Genomic DNA, 22,671 nt, shown 5'->3' with positions numbered 1-22,671 from the left:
TCTGTTCCCCCTGCCGTGCCCAGTACCACGCATTATATAAGAACTTGCTGAATGAAACAACTATTAACTAATACTATTACTAATATGAATTAGTATTAGTAAGTGGTAAAACTATTATTAATATTAACACTCTAGCCTACTTGTAGGTCAACTTCAGTAATCTTACTGAATGCTGGTGGTCTATAGCCCAGACTTTGACAACTCCCTGAATTACAGGAAATTAGAGCAGCCATGTCAAACTAAAATATAAGTGGGCCCACTAAATCGTAATAAAGATCTTTTCTGGCTCCATATTGACTTAGACAATCACATATTCACATTATTTATGTTTTGTATTTTTATTTATTTTGTTAAATGTTTCCCAGTTACATTTTAATCAGGTTCTGCAGGACAATGCATAACATGGGTTATGTGGCTGACCCTCTGCTTTAGAAGACATCTAAGCACAGCCCCATCAATTCAGAAATAAATGGAACTCAAGAAAAGTTAAGCTCATACAGCTAGTTAGTGCTGATGTTAAGATTAGAGTCTAGGCCTCTTGACTTTTAGGTTAGTGTTCTTTGTACTATGTTATACTGTCTCTTTGTACTACGTGAATTGGCCAAGTATGTCTAGTTGTTATTTTCTACAAAATAGGTGAATGCCACCGATAAATTAGTGTGCCTCATGTTTGTTGGACTGTTGTAACATATTATTCATAGAGGTAAATTCTTTTTCTTTACATACTTGTTATTTACATGCTTATTCATTCTAACACTTTTATAAAAAGGATTCCTTTGTACATTTTAGATCTTTGGCCAAACCTATTATATACTCTCCTAAGCTTAACTGGTAGTAATGTTTCTGACAAAGAAGTATAGATGGCATTTATTTCCTTCATTAAAGGATATTTTACTGTTTTTGATTATTAGATAGAATGAAGAAGCAGTGCTAGTAGTAGAGGACGCTTGGGAAGACTTGGTGTGGGGCCTCAGTTTAATCCTGAAACTTCCAAAGGAGTGATGGAGGGCACTAGTAGTCCCAGATGGAACTTCCCTTCACTTTGATGTTGCTTAACCCAAACAGCAGGTAATGTTCAATTTAATTCTAAAGGCATTTATTGAGCAGGGCACCGTGCTAGGTGCTAAGGGGATACAAAAAATGATTCATCCGAATTAAACAAATCCATGATGAACATTTGTAATCCTATTTGAAGTTAAATTTAGTTCTCTATTAATAAGCACAACTCCTGCTCCATCAGTCTCAAAACACCCCTTGACTATAACTTGGTGTGAAAAGAGTTTAGAAAAATATGTATCTGAGGTTTATTGTCCTCCGAAAGGATAATGGATTGTTTTTTTCTTGTTTCTAATTAGTAATTTAAGCATATGTTCAGCATTTAACTCTAAATGTTTGCCTTTTCCCCAAGCTCTAAGACAGCTGTCCAAGATTTGAATGCCAGAAAACATTTAAATATCAACATCTGTTGAATTATGTTAATTTAGTGTAATATAATTGGGCATGAGTTGGAATTGATCAAAAGTATATGAAATAAACAAAGGCAAATCCTTGCCAATATCTTGGTACGCAAATAAGTCACTAAGGAATGAGGGAGAAAATATTTGTTTCTACAAGGAAAATGCAGAAGTCAAACTCTGATTGTAAAATACATATTTATTTATTTATTTTTTAAGAATATGGAATGGCTATTTTGTTAACTATGCCAGTATTTGCTACCAACTGTATAAGAGCAAAAAAGAAGAAAATCAGCAGCAATTAATAGTAGCTCAATGTTGAAGATCTAAATCTTATCCTACATTCTATTTCCATAGGAATTCAAAGCATTTTTTAGTATCTTAAATTTTTAGATTGTAAGATGATTTAGCTGGCTATCGTTTTCATTATGAAGATATATGAAGCAGTTGAAAATAGAATTGATAAGTTAGTGTGATTTGGGTTTCTGTACTATACTCATCTAAAGAGTAGTATCTGATGGAACTAGTTAGTAAGTTTGAAAGAAATGAAAAAAAAAAACACAGGAAAAAGAGAACCCTGTGCTGCACATAGGAAAAAGTAACACTTTGATAGACACTTTTGTGCTAGAAAGGCCATTTTTGATTTAGTAAATGAAAGAAGTGTGTTTCTGTGAGTATTATGGAAAAACCTATCAAGTAGCAGCTAGTATTCAATGTTCTGTTGACCTCAAATACTAATATTAACATTGATATGCTGTAAAATTAAGATTTTTAACTTTCTTGTTATAGTAATTTTGCATATATGCAAATGCTTAAAATTTATTTTAAATTTTAGTAGCCCCACAAGCCACTCTTTTATCATCCTGCAGATATACCTTAATCATTTCGAAGGGAAACCATCTATGGGACTGAAAGGTCCATGGACATTTAATCACTGAATCAATTTGAAATGTGCCAACAGTGAAACAGACACCTATCGTTAAGGAAATGGACCTGCGTCCACAAACATTTTGGCCATAGGTCACTGAGTAGCTTTCAGATGGAAATTACTTTTAATCATCACTGACCATAGCTAAATTTAACTGGAACTCTAGTGGTGAAAGGCTGTGTATCCATTAGTAATCCTAAATTATCTAGTGGTCTATCTATTGGACTTCAGGTACAGGGCATGCAGGTACTTCACCTAGGGACTTGCTGATCCCTTTTCTCATTTAAAAAATACCAGATTCTGATAACTTATTTTCTTAATGACAAATTTGTTCTTTGGGATCATCTGATATAATTAAATACCAGTCTTTCAAAAATCTAATTGGCTCATCCTAATTTTATTTAGTATAATCACAAATTAAAGTAACATTCTGTAATTATTAGTTTAAAATCTTGGCAGGCAAAGTTAGAATTTCATGATGCCAAAAGGACAGGAGGAAAGAAATTAGTAATTTGTGAATTGTGCTACTTTTTGATGCAATAATTTGGTCTTGTAAAGTGAAACCGATCAGCTAAATCACTTAAAATAGTTTTTCAAATGCTATTTCTAAATACTTTAACTTTTTATACCACAGATATCTTAGAAATTTATCTAAAAATCATAAAATGTTTTAATTAGAAAATCCAATAAAAATGAAATAGAAAATACATCAATATTTACTCACAGTTTTCACATAGTTGTACATGTACAATGGTAGAATGAGAAAATTACTTTTGTCACTTTAAGTCTTATTAAAGTCTTTCAGAACTAGGAAACAATAACAGCTTTAGTGAATGTGATAAAATACTAATAATTTAGAATTTTAAAAATTAGGTTTAGAAAAGCTATTATGTTAGAAAAATGAAAAGAGAATGTCCATCTAAATTCTGGCTTTTGAATATGATTATGTTTTGAGCATGGGAGAAGATAATAATTTGTAACAGAATGCTGAAATTACAGATAAAAGATATGATTTTCACTCTTAAATCACTTAAATAAGGGATCATTTCCTTTTGTTGATACTATAATTTCTGTGAAAAGCCACATTAAACAAACATAGTATGTGTAATTAACCAGTAGTTTAATGTACAGTTTTCCTATCCCAATTTATTAACAGCTGCTCAAAAATGTAGTAATTAATGGTTTCATTTATTTTTGGCAAACCTGAAATGCAACAAATAGTTTTGTGACTGCTACAAATTAGGAGTCTTTCCCAAATAACAGATGACACTGTGGGAAAAAGGGAGCAGGCACAATCCTTGCACATCTTTGTCTCTTTAGAAGATCAAATAAAGAGCAGCTGTAATTCTATTTGTCACATCTGTGTAACAAAATACAGTGATCTGTATCATTGGATGAAAATGAATGAGCTCTGTTCTAATGTAAATAGGAATTTCTTTCTACCCTGATGCAAGAAAGCTGAAGTGAAATTTTTTTTTAATCTAAAGCAATAATGGAGTTTGTTTTGAATCTCCTATCAAATCTTGTGGCATTTTCTCATTGAGGAGACTCTTTTAAATACTACTTGGCAATTTAGGCAGCAATAAAAAAATAATAACTGAAAAATAACTTGTTTATTCTATTTACCCAAACTACTAACAGATCAGGCCAGAAATGAGAACAAACAATATTTGGGATCTATCATGTCATTTGATGATATCAACTGGATAATCACAGTTTTAAAGAACAATGTCAAAGTCTGATACTTACAAAACATTATTTACATTTAGTACAAAAATGTTCCTAATAGACGCTTGGCTGTCTAAAAAACTAACTTGCCAAAATCTGGAATAAAAATGCTTTTACTTGACTCCAATTATTTGCTAGAATGTCGGGGTGGGGTATCTTTCTATTTCCTGTGGAACTAGAAAAATCTGAAAATAAGAAAGCAGTACAAATTACCAAAAGAAAGCAAAATCACAACTATAAGAGGTTAGGTGCTGGTGTGTATAATTTTACTTTGCAAACTGTAATTCAAATAAAATTGTAGTAAAATATAAAGGCTGTCATTTGGAAAATGAACATTACAGAAAAAAAAAAGACAAAGGATCCATTTGGTAATCCTTCAAGACTTTCCTCCATATAGCCAGTTTTGAATATTCCCATCAGAAGTGATTCCTCCCAGTCCTTTGGACTATGAAAGTACTTGGCTTGTTATCTCCAATAGCTTTTCATTATCTGCTTATATTTAATTGTTTATATTTCATTTTTTCTAGTATGTAATAAACCACTTATAGGCAGGGATCATGTCTAGCTTATCATTGTATTTCAAACTGCCTATAATGGTGTCGTGCACATAGTAGGTGCTCAATAAATGTTTGTCAAACTGAATAAATAAAACGTGTGGCAAAACCTTTTTGATACAGTGTATTGTATACAGTGGGTGCACCATATATATTAATAGCTTATATTTATATAACACTTTAAGGTTTCCAAAGTAGTTTACTCAGAGAAACACTGTAAGCTAGGTAGTTCTAATAAAAATCCATTTTATAGATGAAGAAATTCTATTTCTAAGAGGTTAAGCAACTTGCCCAGGATGCCACAGCTAGGTTCAGAACTGAATTTCAAACCAAGATCTTTTTTGAGGACAAGTCTAGGAATCTTTCCACAATAAAATGCTGCTGAATGACTGACAAAAAGAGAGGGACATGTAGGACTCAATTTTGACCAAAATGATGTGTACATGGTAACGCCAATTCATTAAAACCAGATATTATCAAATCTTTGCTAACTTTACTTAAGCTGGGAAACTGGCAGGGGGGTTGGGGAGGAGAACTTGGATAATGAAGAGGTCTAAAATAATGAAGCTTCATAAATTTAATTTAGATTTTGCTAGTGCAAACTGGTTTAGGGTTAGAGCTATATATTTAAGGGAGATAAAAGCTTATTTGAGAAAGAAAAATCCCCAGAAAGATACTCATAATTGACCTGGTACGTGAGATCCAAGAGGTTAGGAGAGCAAGCTAGAAGGGCAACCATTTTTTTCTATGCCCTGGGTTTGAAAGGAAAGCCACATCCCAGAAAGGGTGTAGGTTGCTAGTAAGCACTACCTATCCTTAGGGAGGGAAGTGCTAATAGACATATACATGTATGCATGTGAGTTAAAAAAAAATTGCCTTCAACTCTAGAATACACACACACACACACACACACACACACACATTTTAAAAATATAGACTTGAATCTTCAAAAATCTAACCATTTTGTTTAAAGGTTAAAAAAAACTTTTATAAACAAATAAGACTTCAAAGGGCAGTTAGGTGGTACAGTAGATAGAGTGCCTGGCACTGAAGTCAGGAAATTCATCTTCCTGAATTCAAATCTGGCCTCAGACCCTTACTAGCTGTGTGACCCTGGGCAAGTCACTTAGCCCTTGTCTGTCTCAGTTCATCATGTGTAAAATGAGCTGTAAATGAAGGAAATGGCAAACCACTCCAGTATCTTTGCAAAGAAACCCCAAAAGAGGTCATGGAGGAGTTGGAAATGACTGAATGAGACCTTCAAGGAATTCATGAGAAAAGCCTATACTTGAAAAAAGTCCATTCAGTATGTAGTATGGTGAAATCCTGGAGAGTTAAGTAGTTAATACTTGAGCAGAACAATGATTATGTAAAAATCTATTAAAAGTCACTTTTGGAATTTTAATGTAAGAGACATAGGCCTTCAGAAAGAGATTAAAAACAAATGTGGTATCGCATTTATAGACAGACTAGGTTCTCAAGTTCAATCATGTTTGTTTGTCTAACTCTTGAATAAAATACAACCATTCATGATAAAACATTAAAAAGCAAAGGGATAGGAGTATTTTTCTCCTTGATATGATAAAACAAGCTCTTTTTGCAACCAAGAGTCAACATTATATGTAAGGAATAAAAATGAGAAACATTCCTACTAAAAAAAGAATGCAAAGAAGATTGTCCACTTTCAGTGCATTCTATTTGACACAATTTTAGAAATGATAGTTATGATATGATAAAGACAATGAAGGAATTATCATCAGTAATGAAGGGGTTAAAGCTTCTCTTTGTAGATGACAAGATGTATAGCTAGAAAATCCAAGCGTGTTGACAAAAAAAACTCAAGGAAATAATCAAAATATAAAACACAGCAGAATATGTAATATCACATAATCTATATTTTAATATATTACCAATTAAGACCATGAAGAAGGAAAAGATAAATATTTCAAGTAATGACAAAATCATCAAGTACTTGTGTATTTTAAATATATACACACATACACATGTACATACATCCCTGTGATTTCATTGGTGAAAGCAACTCTGGGTAAGGAAACACCCTCCAACAATGGAAATCAGCAATAAATCTACAATTCATGGTTTTTATAGAAACCATAATAGTATATGTTAATATTTTAACTTATTAACATCCTAAATAACATTTACAAAGATAATTACAAAATGGTTCTGACAAAAATCTTGTACGTGGCTAGGATACCACTGACAAATAGTGAATTCAAAAATGAAAGAAGGTTTTGATGAAAAGATAATAAATATAGTTTGGAACATTTTGGCTTCTCGGGTGCTTGCAGGACATACAAGCAAAACTGCAAATTGTAAATTTTTATCTCAGAAAAGAGATAAAGATTTGGAAATCATCTATGCAGAGATGTTAGTTGAAGCCAAAGGAATAAACAATACTACCAAGAAAGGAGACAGAGAAGAGGAAAGGGGAGAAGGGGTGGGGAGGGGAATGAAAATGAAAGAGAGAAGGGCAGAAGAGGGAGAAGAGAGGTAGAGAGGAGTTGTGTTAGTTCACAAATTATTCTCTACATTCATCATACTTATGGTTTCTTAGAGGAAAATAATTTTATATTATATTCATACATCACAATTTGTTTAGCCATCTGCCAGCTGAAGGGAATCTACTTTGTTTCTAGTTCTTTGCCGTCACAAAAAGCGCTGCTAAAAATATTCTGGTATACATTGAGACTTTCATTTTGTCAATGACCATCTTGAGGCATATGCCTAGCAGTGGAATCTCTGGGCCCAAGAGTTAGGATATTTTAGTAATTTATTTGTAATTTGCTGGATGCTTATAACAATTTATGGTCCCACCAATATTGCACTAGTGTGTCTGTCTTTCTACAACTCCTTCAATATTAGTCTATTTACTAGTCTCATTTTTAAAAATCATCTTTGCCAGTTTGCTGGGTATCAGGTGAAATCTCAGAGCTCATTTTGCATTTGTCTTATTATTTGTGATTTGGAACACTATTTCATATGGTTGTTGATATTTTGCAATTTTTCTTTCGAGAACTGTTTATATTTTTTGACCATTTATCCACTGGAGAATGGCTTTTGGTTACACATTTTTGTTAGTTGTTTATCTATGGATCTTGAGTATCAAACACTTATAAGAAATACATGATATAAAATATTTTTCCTTATTAACTGCTACCCCTCTTATCTCATATATGTTGATTTTTTTCATACAAACATTTCAATTTTGTGTGATCAAAGTGATTTATTTTATCTTTTGTTTCTCCCTTGTTTGGTTAAGATTTCATTCCCTATCTATACCTCTGAATGGTAAATGCTCTTTTTCTCTTCTAATTTTTTCATGTTATAATTTATTTTATTTCCCTGATAGCAGAACTGTAAATTGGAACAATGTTTTTAGAGGGTTTTTGGCAATCTACAATAAGAGTTATAAAACTCATTCTATCCTTTGACCTAAAGATCCCATTGTTAAAGAATTAATTAAATATAAAAGGCTTAGCTGTGTAAAAATATTTTAATTGCTTTGTTTGTGGTATTGAAAAACTATAAAGAACTTATAAAATAGTGAAGGGATGTCTGAGCAGATGTAATGAGTGAAAAATCATTTATTAAGCATTTACTGTGTGCTAGCAGGCTATATGTTAAGCACTAGAGATACAAATACAATAAATAAGATAGTCCCTTCCCTTAAAGAGTTTACATTCTATGAGGAGAAGACTGCACATAAAGAAATGCTGAGGAGGGGCATTTTAGTTTGGGAAGTAATAGCTAGTTATGATGAGTGGAGTCATACGTCAATGGATTCATATGATCTTTCCAAAAACAAGAGTGGATAACAGTAGGGAGGAAGTGTGGAAGGCAGGAAGATGTGGTTGGATTTCAGCATGGCATAAGTTAGTCAACGTAATATTATCATGCCATTGAAAATAGTAAACATAAGAAATAAAACAAATATGGATTCAAATAAAAAAAACACATTGTGAAGAAAGTAGAACCAGAGAATCATATATATCTTATAAATATATTACCAAAAAAGTCATCCACTAAAACCTTATATTTCTTCATTTGTAAAAAGGCAAGAGATTGAAAGTGATCATAGTGAACAAATTATTACTGTTAGGAGTTCACAGGAGTTATTACTCTTAGTAGTTCACTATAGTTAAATTTTTTTTAATAGCTAGGATTATACATAGATATATATATCAATATATCAACGTATATCAATCTATATCTATCTATCTATATATATGTTTGTGATTTTGTGGTGGTTTCTAATTTTTGTTGTGTCTGTTTTTTGCTGAATTACTGTTTATAATGAGGCAGTTGGATGGCTCAGTGCATAGAGTGCCAGGTCTGAAATAAGGAACTCATCTTCCTAAATTGAAATCTGGCCTTAGACACTCAGACACTGTGTGAGGCTGGGCAAGTCACTTAAAATTGTTTGCCTCAGTTTCCTCATCTGTAAAATGAAGTGGAAAAGGAAATGGCAAACTATTCAAGCCAAGAAAACCTCAAATGAGGTCACAAACAGTTGGACATGACTAAAATGACTGAACAAGATCAAAAACTGCTTACAATAATTCAAATTATTTTAAATTTTGAAAACCAAATCTTAAAACAACCAACGAATACAAAAGGAATGGTATCTTTCTGTCTCTGTGTATATGGTCACATCTTTGTATACATATATACTCATATTAGTATCTTTTACATCTATATTTGAAGATGATGAAACTGAGATGATCACTCCTGTAGGTGCACCTGAAAAGTCTGATGTATAACCAGAATGTCATTTGCTATGCTGTCATAGCTGCTATTTGCAGAGCAGCCTGGTGTTGAATCCAATTCTGTCTCTTGCCTAATAATTTGCCTGGCTCCTTCGATTGAAAAGAGTGGGGTCATATCTGTCTGCTACAGTCTCAGGTGGCTTGTAGGTTTCTTTTGTTTCCCAGGACTCCATGGCTCTGGTGTATTGTGGGATGCTGTGATTCCCTAACCTCAGCTATTTATTTTTTCATAAAAGATGTATCAGCATTAGCAGCTGTTACATTTAATGGGTGCTTTCATGCTATCCTGGCATATTAGAAAGCTTTTTTGTCCCTTATGAGTATCTGTAGTCCAGTGACCTTTTGGGGAGGGCGTGGACTTGCTCACTTCACTAGACAAACCATCTAGGATGGAGTTTTATTTTTTCCAGCCCTATTTGAGTTACATATGAGGACCTAATATAGGGCTCTCTATCACGGAAGAGGTTGTCAATGAACAATGTCAGAAATACATATCTCTATAAAAACACTTACTGATATGAAATTGACAGTGAGTGTTGTTTTTTCTTTTTTTTATTAATTTATCTTGATTTATCAATAATCACTTCCATATGCTTTTGAGTTTAAAATTTTCTCCCCCTTCCTCCCCACCACCCTCCCCAAGACAGCACACAATCTGATATAGGCTGTACATTTACATTCATATTAAACATATTTTCACATTAGTGATGTTGTAAGTAGAAATTAAAACCAATAGGAGGAACCATCAGAAAGAGGAAACAAAACTCAACAGAAGAGAAAAAAAATAACAATTCGGCTTCCATAGTTCGTTCTTTGGGTGTGGATAGCATTTTCCATCACAAGGCCCCTGGAGATGTCTTAGATCCTGGCATTGCCAGGAAGGGTTAAGTTTATAAATTAGTCATCACACAACATGGCTGTTATTGTGTACAATGTTCTTTTGGTTCTGCTCACTTCACTCAGCATCAGACCATACAAGTCTTTCCAGGTTTTTCTGAAGTCAGCCTGTTCATCATTTCTTATAGCACAACAGTATTCCATCACATTCATATACCACAACTTGCTCAGCCATTCCCCAATTGATGGGCATTCTCTCAATTTCCAATTCTTTGCCACCACAAAAAGAGCTGCTATGAATATTTTTGTACATGTTTCCCATTTTGTGTGACCTTTTCCCATTTGTGTGATCTCTTTGAGATATAGCCCTAGAAATGCTATTGCTGGGTCAAAGGGTATGCACAGTTTTATAGCCCTTTGGGCATAGCTCCAAATTGCTCTCCAAAATGGTTGGATTATTTCACAACTCCACCAACAATGCATTAGTGTTCCAATTTTCCCACGTCTTCTCCAACATTTATCATTTTCCTGTTTTATCATGTTGTTCATTCTGATAGGTGTGATGTGGTACCTCAGAGTTGTTTTGATTTGCATTTCTCTAATCAATAGTGATTTAGAGCATTTGTTCATATGACTATAGATGGCTTTAATTTCTTCATCTGAGAACTGTTGGTTCATATCCTTTGACCATTTATCAATTGGGGAATGGCTTGTATTCTTATAAATGACTTAATTCTCTATATATTTTAGAAATGAGGCCCTTATCAGAGAGACTGGTTGTAAAAATTCTTTCCCAATTTTGTACCTTCCTTCTAATTTTAGTTGCATTGGCTTTGTTTGTGCAAAAACTTTTCAATTTAATGTAATCAAAATTATCTATTTTGCTTTTTGTAATGTTCTCTATCTCCTATTTGGTCATGAATTCTTCTGTTCTCCATAGATCTGATAGGTAAACTATTCCTTGTTCTCTCAGTTTGCTTATAATATCAGCCTTTATATCTAAATCATGTACCCATTTTGACTTTATTTTGGTATATTGTGTGAGATTTTGGTCTATGCCCAGTTTCTGCCATACTCTTTTTCAGTTTTCCCAGCAGTTTTTTTTCAAAGAGTGGGTTCTTATCCCAGAAGCTGGGGTCTTCGGGTTTATCAAATAATATATTACTATAGTCATTGACTACTGTGTCTTGACAGTGAGTGCTGTGAATGAGTAATGAGTGAGCAATGCTCACCTTGCATTAAGGTCAGGCTGAGAATAGCTGTTGTATGGCTGCCAGGCTAACCCAAGACTCTCACTATATAAGCTGACACAATGGTAGTTTATGCAAATATGTTTGCATAAATGGTGGATGCCCTATAAACTTCAGAGAGAAACAGCCTTAAGAATTCTCACCATGGCTGCGCTGCCCAAGAAGACTGTAATTTTAAGGAGCTGGAAGATGGTAGCCTCTTTGTAGCTGGAAGAAATATAGTTAGCTAGACAACTATTGAGAGGGTAGAAAAGGGATAGGCTGACTACCAGAATTTGTGCCAAACAACACAAAGAGCTCCTGGTATTGCCTCATATCACTCAGTTTAGAGACCTTAAAGACATTTTCAGAAAAAGCACTTATTGGTATATAACATAGGTTTAAGGAATACACTAATCCCAGTAACAATCCTTATTTACCTAGCCAGTTAAAAGTTGTCCTAATTCAGATGAGCCTACCACAGATATCTGGGTAGTCTATTGCTGCCTTCTCTCTCTATCCCAACAAGTGGGTTTACAAGAAGACAAGAATTCCTTTATGTTCTGAGACTTCCCTGATGATAATCCTATATTGCTATTTAATACTGAGTATTACCCACAGGTAATGGTGGATCTGGTCAAGAAGTCAGGTCTTATCAACTACTATTGCAAGCATAAAGAAACCAGTTTTTTTTTCCTGAGGGCCTTTAACCTGATGCAACACTGGTGTCATTTTCCATCTTTCATTTGCCTAGAGAAATATGTTGTTAAAGTTGAGCAATTTAATGTTTTCTTTTTAAACTCTGTAGCCAATAAGTTTTTTTTGTGTCTAATATATATATAGGACAGCTAGGTGGCACAGTGGCTAGAGTGCCAGGCCTGAAGTCAGGAAGACTCCTGTTATGGCAATATTCTACAATACCCAGTTTACAAGACCTCTGGACAGAATTATGTAGCCAGAGAAAGCCATAAAACACCATGAAGTCAGCTTTCTGACCTCTTTCAAAAATGGAGTGTTACCTGTCTGACTGGTAGAAAGTTGGGAGCTTGTCTGCTTCATCATGATATGTTGGAGTGCATCAACATACCAATGGGAATTAACTTTTACAAAGTTTACTATTCAGTTATTCTTGGTGAAGTCATAATTAACAATTGACATCAAGTTGACCTCTAGGTGCTTGGAACTGGGCATGGGGGACATAGGAAAACCTGCCCTTCTCTTGCTTAGTTCCAGCAATAGCAATAGGTTTTAATAATGAAAAGTCCATAAAGGATCACAGATTGAAAGTATAAATTTAAAGATAGAGGCCTTTTGGTCTTCTCTCTTGACTTTGTTCTCCTTTCCTTTAGGTTGAGGAGATAAACAACTTCTTGACTTTGAACTTGCTCTCTTTTCTGCCTAGTTTTCTCTGGGCCTTATTCATTTTTCCTCCCCTCAGGAAAGCATAGTCTCTTTCACTTGCTTCTCCTTGGACCAAGGATTAATTCTTGGCTTTCCCATTATTCCTTGGCGACCATGAAGCAGATCCTGCTAGGCCTATGACAGACATTGATTGGTAATCATTGCCATCTTCTTTTTAAAAATTATTTTGTATTAGATTATAAGGTCATTATTAAGTATCCTATTTTCATTATCTAAGAGTCATTTTTGGACAGATTTCCGTACTTGCACTGAACTAGAAATGCCTTATAAATGCATTTAACAGATTTTTTGGACTGGTTTTACATGTTATTAACCTTTTTTTTTTCTTATAGTACATATGTCTGATAATTTTCATTAAATACTTCCTTCTAATGTAGTATCATGTCTTTCTTCTGTAGGGTTCAGCGTCTAGATACTCTAATAGCCTGTGACCAGAAGACCCCAAGAGTATTGGCCCCCAAAAATTTGAGGTGCAAGCAGGTTCCATAATAGTAGTCAAATCAGCACAAATGTCAGGGAGATAGTTCTTGACTGAACTACTTCTTTGTTAAGTCCTAGATATTTTCCCAAAGGTGACCACTTTTATTTAAATAAAAAATTTATTTTGAAAAATACTGAATGAAAAGTGTGAGAACAGACATATTGTGCTATAAACTGGAAGGCAAGATCAAATTTTATATACTGAAGAAATGTACCCACCCTCAACAGTATGTAATGTGCAAGAATCAAAAGTTACTCTATTTTCAAAGGGGATTATGTCTTCATTACTGTTTGCTCACTCTTGCTAATAATGAAAATCATTTACAAAATGAATACTCATATTAATCCTCTCACAAATAAAACATAGATCTCAATGCCATGTAAGTTTGGGAGTAAGATTAGTTCTACTTCATTGAACTTATAAATCATTTCAAAAGAAAAAATTATGCTGACATGATCTAAACTGCTTTTGCTTATCTATGAGATAGAAATTTTCTTATTTAAATCTGTTCTTTACTTATTTCTATATTAAAAGCAATAAAATACTTTCTTTTTTCTTAGTAGTAATCTTCTATGTGCATTCTAATAAACAATTCACAGCATAATATAAGCATTTTTTTTAAAAAAAAAAGACAACCCAAACCTTAAATTATAATGCCTCTACTTTACTCTTTGGGAAACAATGGCATATAGCTTAATGAAAAAATGAAAATATGATTTCAAACTTTCTTACCTGCTTGCAGTTTTCACAGAACAATTTTTCTTGTGTCCTCGTTCTGATCGGTTATCTCTCAGGAGCTGAAGCCATACAAAGTGTTAACACACAGTTATAGAAACAAGCACATTTTGGTTATATTACTTTGAAAGTAAAAATATTATTGTCATCTCCTTGGGCAAGATTAATTTTATTCACATTGGCTTAAAGGAAAGGCTACCTTTGCCAGAAATACAACCGAAATCCTTGCAAAAATGTTGCTAAGATTTGGCAAGTCAATGTATTCTTGATGGCTTGACTGACCTTACAACTTTTTAATGGACAGGATGGGGCTGGAGGTCTGAACCTTAGTTTTAATTTTGCTTCTCCTGAGTGCCTCTGAGAAAGTAATATAATCTTTCTGGCCAACACTCTCTAACATCATACTTATGAGTTTTATGAGGCCTTGTCACCAACTACTTTCATAACAAAGGTATGTAATGCTACCCCCTAAGAACCCACCAGTATAATGTTTGAAGAAACCTCTTAAAAACCCTTTTAATATAGATTAATCACAGACTTGATGGTAGGTAGTGGAAAAACTGATTACTGGTACCTCAAAATATTTTAACATTCTGCCTCTCTCCAAACAACTTTGCCTCTATTTACTTTTGGTTCAATCAAAACTGTTAGCAGTCCCATTCATGAAGAGATATGATTACTAATAATACTATGTTATATCTAAGCATAGTTCTTTAGACGTAAACTCAGGTAAAAATTTAACATAAAAGGGATAATTTAAAAAATGCATGTGCTATAATATTTTAGGAATAATAGTACAACATAATGGGAAAGTACATTGCATTGAGATTCAAGAGACCAGTACTCTCACCTGAGCTCTGCCTTTAACTAGCTGTGTGACCTTTGACAAGTCACAACTTGATCCACTGGTTGGATCAAAGTCTGTTCCAATTACAAAATTTCATGACTATGAATCTTTAGGTCAAGCTGTCTTCCATGCATGTGTACATGCATGTGTATGTGGGTCTTCAGTGGAAAGAATGAAGAACTGAGATTTAGGGTACCTAGGTTCCAGCTGTGACTCAGATACTTATTAGCCATGCAACCTTGGGAGAGTTATCTTATAAGCCTGACCTTCAACTTTTTTACCTGGAAAACAGGAATGATACTTGCCCTGCCTACCTTATAGGAAGGCCAAGTGAGATGTAAGAGTGTTTGATATACAAAAGTGCAATACAAAAAATGTAAGATGTTACAGTTATTGCTTCCAAATTGGTTAAAACAAAAGCTAAGTGGAACACCTTGCAAGTTGAGGCACTACATAGATTGATAGCTAAGTTAAAATCATCACAATTCCAATGAAGCTAATTGCCTCAGATCTCAGAGAGATCATAGAAGAGAAATATCAAGATCTAAATGATGATTCCTTCAGGTTAAATTTAAATAAAAACTTTCACAGTACTCATTTATTCTCTGTGAAAATAAACACAAACAATTTGGTATAAAGGAGTATTTATACTCTGGATTCTGCTAAAGTAATACACTCTGAGCTGTCAGTAAACTTCAAAGAAGAATGTTAACCTGTGAATTTATTACCACCAACAGATGTTTGTTTAGAACAAAACCTTGGTCAAATCTCCACAAATATTCCATTTTTTCATTAACTCATTTCAGGAATAACATACTAATACCAATGAAAAGAGATAATCTGAAAGTTGAATCTAAGTCAACCTGAGACAGCTAATATGAGGCCAAAGTCAACACTTGTTACCACTTATACAGAAAAATTAGAGTACCATTCTATTGAAACCTATTAATTTGAAAGCGTTTCCAATAGAAAACTGTTAATTCCTTTGTCGCTTCCACATATAGTGTCTGCTTCGGGTGGTGGGGTGGAGGGACAATCATATGCGACACAGGCAATTATTGCTATGTCAATAAAAACCCTACTCCACCTCTCCCCTCTCCCCGAACAGTGGTAAGGAGAATAAAATTCTCATGAATAAGAATACATAGAGATGTTTTAATACTGGCTTGAGGTCCTACATATGTATTAAGAGCTAAAAAACCAAAGCAAAATATTTTGAAACAAGAATGGGATTTTCTAACTGATGGCAAAATGTGTAATTATGAAAAGTTGAAAGTTGAACATTCTTCAATACCAGTACTATGTGGTTGCATTTAAACAAGTTGGCATCGCTTCACTGAATGATGACGCTAGAGGACTTCTGTCACACACACACACACACACACACACACACACACACACACACACACACACATTTCTCCTTCTGTTTCGTGATTTTGATGGCTTTGCAGTATGACTAAATGGTTGATATTGACATTTTTTATGCAATACATTTGTTTGAAATACCCATTCAATAATTTTCTAATAATTTTCTTGATTTCCAGTGCCTAATGTGGTCCCTTGAATAGAGCAGTTGCTTAATAACTGTTGAATTGGATTGGATTGAATTTATCAGTATTTTATTTGGAATCTTTAAAATCAAACCTATGTAAAAATACAGATTGCATATGATGAATCTTCATATAAGACAGAATTTCAATCCTTCTATCCTAAAGGTAAAAAAAAAGAAAAAATGAATAAAGAAAAAAAAGTCCAAATTTTGCTAAGGGATAAAGAGAATAAAAGACACTAGGCATGGATGCTCATCATGTCCCGACATTCTCAATAACTAACTATAAAAGGGCATGAGGCCATAATTACAATTAAAAAAGAAGCCATGATCACTGATTTAGAAGGTAGTTCCAGTTTGAACCACTTTTGAAATTTTCTAATAATTTAAGCCATCCTTTTTCCTAAGTGCTTCTGTTCTTCACTCTACTTCTGTACGGTTAGTGTTGTAAGTGAGGTAATTTCAGAGTGATCTGCCTCAGAAATGACTACAAAAACATTTCTCAAGTTGTCATGAAATGCATATTAGTTTAAATGGCTAGTGTGTTGGGTTAGCCTCAAATAAGGATATGTTTCCTTTAAAAGTAGCCTGAAAATGCTTTGTTTTGTTTTTTTTAAAAGACAGACTGGCAAAGAATTTCATTGAAAGCTATCCTGATAATTAAAACAAAACCTAGAACAATTTAAATATGCAAGGAAGATACAGATAACATGATTAACATTATATTTGTTACATTATATTTGTATAGTACTTTTAAGCTTTCCAACTGCTTTCCCACATATTATCTCATCTGATCCTCACAACATCTCTGTAACATAAACAGAACAGATAGTATTATTCCCATTTTATAGCTGAGGAAACTGAGGCTCAAAGCAGTTAAGTGATTTGGCCGTTGCCACACAGCTAATAGGGGCAGAGCAGTAAGTAAAAGCCTCAGAGTCCTGACTTTTAGATCAATGCTCTTTTGAAACCTAAGTACTGCTGAGCCTTTCCGACTGACTTGCAGCCAAAACTCCCCATATGTGTTGTTCCACCCATTAGAAGATGAACTTCTTGGCATATATCCCTAGTGTTCTGCATATAGTAAAAACTTGATCCGTTCTTCCTTCCTTTCCTTCATTTCTTTCCTTTCCTTAATTTCCTTTCCTCCCTCCTTTCCTTCCTTCCAGAACCGACTTGGTCAGTTCAATAAAATAAATGGCGAATTTAATTAAAAAAAGAAAACTTGTGTTTCACAGAATTGATGGCTCAAATTCTATCCAAATATCAAAGCATTTGTGTACTCCTAAACAGTCTGGTAATGAACACATGATGCAGCAGATCATAATCAAACCCTATATGGCATGTTTAATTCAGAAGCCCTTCCAAATCTGGTCACTCTCCAATTTATCAATATTGGGTCAAACCTATTCATGTATCCTTGATCTATCCCTTCCTATCATTTCCAGCACACTGCCTCCACAATGATCTTTCTTTAATTTTTAACCTCTCCCTATCTATCAATTCCTTTTGTTGCTTATAAACCTGTCCAATTCTGCCATGTCCCCCAAATCTTCATTAGGCCACACCATTCCCTCAAGCTATCATTCTATATCTCTCCTTTTCACTGCCAAATTCCTAGAAAATGCTATTTACACTCTTTGCCTAAACTTCCTCTTCTCTCATTCACTTTGTAACTCTCTTCAGTCTGGTTTCTGACCTCATCACCCAACTGAAATTACTCTCTCCAATAATACTAATGCTCTCTTAATTGTCAAATCTTATAACCTTTTCTCAATTCTTATACTTAACATCTGAAGCGTCGTACACTATTGATCATCCTCTTCTTATAGATTCTCTTTCTTTGCTGAATTTTGAGACACTGTCCTTTCTTGGTTCTTCTGACTCTTTTTTCGTAGTCTATTTTGCTGGTTCATCATGCATATTTTGCTACCTAACAATGGGTATACCCCAGGGCTCTGTCTTGAGTTCTCTTCTCTTTAAACTCTTGCTTGGTGACCTCATCAGCTTCCATGGGTTATCATTTCTTTGCAGAAGACTCCCAGATCTAAATATCTACACCTGGTCTCCTGTCGGAGTAGTTATGCACCTCCACCTGTCTAACACCCCATTAAACATTTCAAATTGGATGTCCCATAGACATCTCAAATGCAACATATTCAAAATATAACTCTTTATCTTTACCCCCAAATCGTCCTCTATTCTGAATTTCCCTATTGCCTTCAATTCACAATCATCCTTCTAGTCACCTAGGTTTGAAATGTTGGTTTCATCAACTTCTCACTCTCCCACCTGCCCTCCATCTCCCATATATCCAATGTTTCTAACTCCACAACATCTTTTACATCTGTCACTTTTTCTTTACTCACATAGCTACTAGTTTATTTAAGGCCTTCATCACTAACTTAGCCTGTTACAATAGACTTCTATTCTATTAAATATTTCCTTTTTCTAATCCATATGCCATTTTGATGCCAAATAGATTTTCATAAAGAACAGGTCTGACTATGTAATTTATTCAATAAGATCCAATGGTTCCCTTCTGCCTTTAAGATGAAATATAAACTCTCTTGTTTGGCATTTAAAGTCCTTCACAATTTTGCTATGACCAATCTTTTCTTGAATTCTTATATATTATTCACACACACTATGGTATAGCCAAACTTTTTTTTGCTGGTCCTTACATAGGATACTTTATTTTCTTTCTCTGCCTTTGCACTGGCTGTCCCCATGTCTGGAATGTGCTTTTCCCTCACCTTTATTTCTTAGAATCCCTTGTTTCTTTTGAGACTTAGCAGCTCAAGCACTGTTTTCTACAAGAAGTCTTCTCTGGTTCCACTGCCTCCTAATGGCTTCCACCCCCAAATTGCCTTATATTTATTTTGTATGTATATTTTTATATACTTATTTGTCATGGTGTTGTTTTCTTTGATAGAAAATAAGTTCCACAAAGGCAGAACTGTTTCATTTTGTCTTTGTTTTCTTAGGAGTACCTGGCACACAGTAAGTACTCAATAAATGCTTAGAGTCTGACTGACTGATCAATGTCCTTCCTAAAATGTGGCACTCAGAACTGAATATGGTGCTCTACATGTGGTCTGATTAGGGCAGAGTAAGGCAGGATTACCACCCCTTTATTCTGGGGCATTACTCCTCGTCTCTTTTAATATTGCCAATTACATTAGTTAAAAAAAAAAAACAAACAACAATTTTTTGACGGGAGTATCATGCCACTTATTGATTCATATTGAACTTCCAGGCTGTTTAAAATCCCAAATCTTTTTCAGATGAAGTGTTTTAGAACCAAACTTTTCCAATCTTCTGCTTATGATGTTATGATATTGATTTCTTGAACATACGCATAGACTTTACATTTATCCCTGTTGTATTAGGTTTGACTCAATAGACTTAATTTGCTGAGATATTTTTAGAGGCTGACTCTTTTATCCAACATGTTAGTTATCCATTCATAGTAGTAACTAGTATTTATATAGAATTTTAAATTTTGCAAAGTGCTTTATGTGTCACTTACAGATATGTTAAGCAAACAATGTATGCTTTTATTCAAGATCACTTCTAGCTACTTCATGGAGAAGGCAGTGTTTGAGCTAGGTGTGAAGAAAGGTTTTCAAAAGGTGCAAATGGGGAGGGGAGGGCATTCCAGGTGTCTAGTAAACAAAGATCTTTCTGGTACATTCAGAAAATGATAAAGTCAGGTTGGCTTAAGTGTAGCGTACATGAGAGGGACTAGGAATAATGATGATAATAAAGTTTATATATTTATATAGCACTTTAAGGTTTGCAAATTGCTTTACATGTATTATCTCATTTGATCCTCACAACAACCCTGTGAAGTAAGTGCTTATTATTATCCTCATTCTACAGATGAGGGAATTGAGGCTGAGAGATTGAGTCCTGCCCAGGGTCACAAACAGCTAGTAAATATCTAGTAGGGGATTTGAACTAAGGTCTTCCTCATTCTAAGTTCAGTACTCCATCTACTATACCATCTAGTTGACTAGATATGTAAGTCCTCTTATATTTCTTTGATAATAAATACAGTATTTAGCATAATGTTGGGAGAATTTTGCCACTTAATCTATATTGTTTTCATTGTTGTTATGTCCACAGCTTAACCGTGACAACAGGAAAAAAAATATTAAATTAATGAATCAGAATTTGGGTTATAGTTCTCTTCATATTTGTTTGAAATAAGAAATTATGATTAAGGCTGCTGCTGCTGATAATAAATAAATAGAAATGTTTTGTATTTGTGTATGAGCCTGCATTCACAGCAAAGACCTAGACTTAGTCACTACTTTCATGTGTTGACTTAACTCAGTAATAAACTATTTCATTCAAGAAAGATCAGGTATCAACTGTGTGTTCAGCACTATGCCAGGTACTGAAGAAATGCAAAATAAGGCACTGTCCTTACCCTCATGTACTTTACAATATTGTAGAGAGTACTACAGTATTGTAGAGAGATAATGATTGAGGGGGTGGTGGTGCAAGTTGTTGACACGTGTGGTGCAAGAGGAAAAGAAGATAGGGTATGGCTATGTTGTTGCTGAGCTAAGGAAAAGAAATTATAGGTAATAATAACCAGCATTTATATAGCATTTTAGGTTTTGAAAAGCACTTTACATATGCCAGATCATTTGATCCTTACAGCAACCCTGGGAGATAAGGAGCTATTATCCTCCTCGTTTTGCAAATGAGGAAACTAAATAAAGGAGTTTAAATGACTTGCTCAGGGTCACACAGCTAGTAAGTGTATGTGGGATTCGAACTCAGATATTTCTGAAACCAAGTTCAACACTATTCATTGCACTATCAGGCTTGAGTGTCAGTCAAATTATTAAGTGATGGAAATTGGCTATAAACATTTTAACTAGGTGCTTAGAGTTGAGATATAACACTTTCAATGGGGGGAGGGAATGGCTGAAATGTCAACTGGATTGGAGAGCAGAAGAAATTTATTAGTGATGAATCTGGTGTGCAATGTTACAACTTTTGCCACAGCAGTGCCATGTCTTTGTCTTCAAAGTGTAGGCTTATCTCCCTTCCGGAGGACAAGGAGAAAGGACTCAAAAAATACCTCTCTGCACTCTAGGTGGTTAGGAACAATGAAGTCTTCTTAAAGTAACTAGAATAAAAGCTTCAAATAAGAAAAAAAGGGACATAGGATGGAGGAAAGGAGACTTAATTGTTGGAAATTGAAGAGAAGAAGCATTACATATAAGGGAAAGGGAAGAAAAAGAACAATTATAGACCTAGAACAATAAAAAAAATCAGATTTGAATCTCTTTCTATTGAAGAGAGAGCTGGATGGAAGGAGAAGGAATGGTTTCTTGTCTTCCAAAGAATGAGAGAGTAGAGTCACTGAAACTATGAGGAGAAAAATTATCCAGTCAAGGTCAAAAGAAGAATTAAAGTGAAGCGGTGCTTAGTGATTCCTTGTCTATTTATTTACTGACCAATTAACAACATTAGAAAGATCTGTTGTCTTCCCATGGACATAACAGAACCTTACAAGCTTTATTAAAAGAGATGACTATTCCCAACTTGCAGTGATTCATGTGGGCACAAAGATAATGTCAAAAGGAATCTAAAATATTGCCAAAGATTTTAAAGTAGTAAAATGAACACCATTGGGGCACAGGTTTGTTTTCCTTGCTGCTGCCCACTGAATTCAAGGAATGAGGAAGAGAAGTAATGATTTGGGAAATGAACAGCTGGCTAAGAAGCTGATATCTGAGAATGGTATTTGGATTTCTGCACCATGGCCTAAAATATAAAGTTGGCGGATTCCTGGCCAGGGTTGTAGTATAGCTAACAAAGTGAAGCAAAATATATCTGTCTGAGTGGCTTGAAAATCTACACAAAAGGACCAAAATTAAAAAGAATGGGGGTGGGATGGAGAAGTCTCCCTGCATTTATCCACCAAGTTAGACACCCTAGAGAGAAGAACTACAATGAAGGAAATGAGATGCCACAAATGCACAGGAGACAAAAATCCAAGAGAGGAGACAGTAATAAAACCTCTGACCTCAAATGTGTAAACACAAATGCCCAAAGTTTAGGCAACAAGAACTAGATATTTTAATACACAAC

The 22,671-nt window shown here is 34.3% G+C and overlaps 1 protein-coding gene and 1 long non-coding RNA gene across 2 annotated transcripts in view; one reads left to right on the top strand and one right to left on the bottom strand.

Moving 5' to 3' along the window:
* Positions 1–22,671, bottom strand: part of GPATCH2 (G-patch domain containing 2) — a 272,302-nt gene that overhangs the window by 39,777 nt on the left and 209,854 nt on the right. Inside the window, exon 8 of the mRNA XM_027871257.1 lies at positions 14,156–14,220. Coding sequence (XP_027727058.1) covers positions 14,156–14,220 — 65 coding nt within the window. The remainder of the gene's footprint in view (positions 1–14,155; positions 14,221–22,671) is intronic.
* LOC114049835 overlaps positions 1–22,671 on the top strand; it is a 33,295-nt gene that overhangs the window by 1,267 nt on the left and 9,357 nt on the right. Inside the window, exon 2 of the long non-coding RNA XR_003569913.1 lies at positions 912–1,068. This is a non-coding gene — a long non-coding RNA (uncharacterized LOC114049835). The remainder of the gene's footprint in view (positions 1–911; positions 1,069–22,671) is intronic.

Source organism: Vombatus ursinus, unplaced genomic scaffold, assembly GCF_900497805.2.
Source record: "Vombatus ursinus unplaced genomic scaffold, bare-nosed wombat genome assembly UNPS02014798.1, whole genome shotgun sequence".
Lineage (NCBI taxonomy): Eukaryota > Metazoa > Chordata > Mammalia > Diprotodontia > Vombatidae > Vombatus > Vombatus ursinus.
The sequence above is the reverse complement of the archived record's forward strand: the minus strand, read 5'-3'. Positions and strand labels throughout refer to the sequence as shown.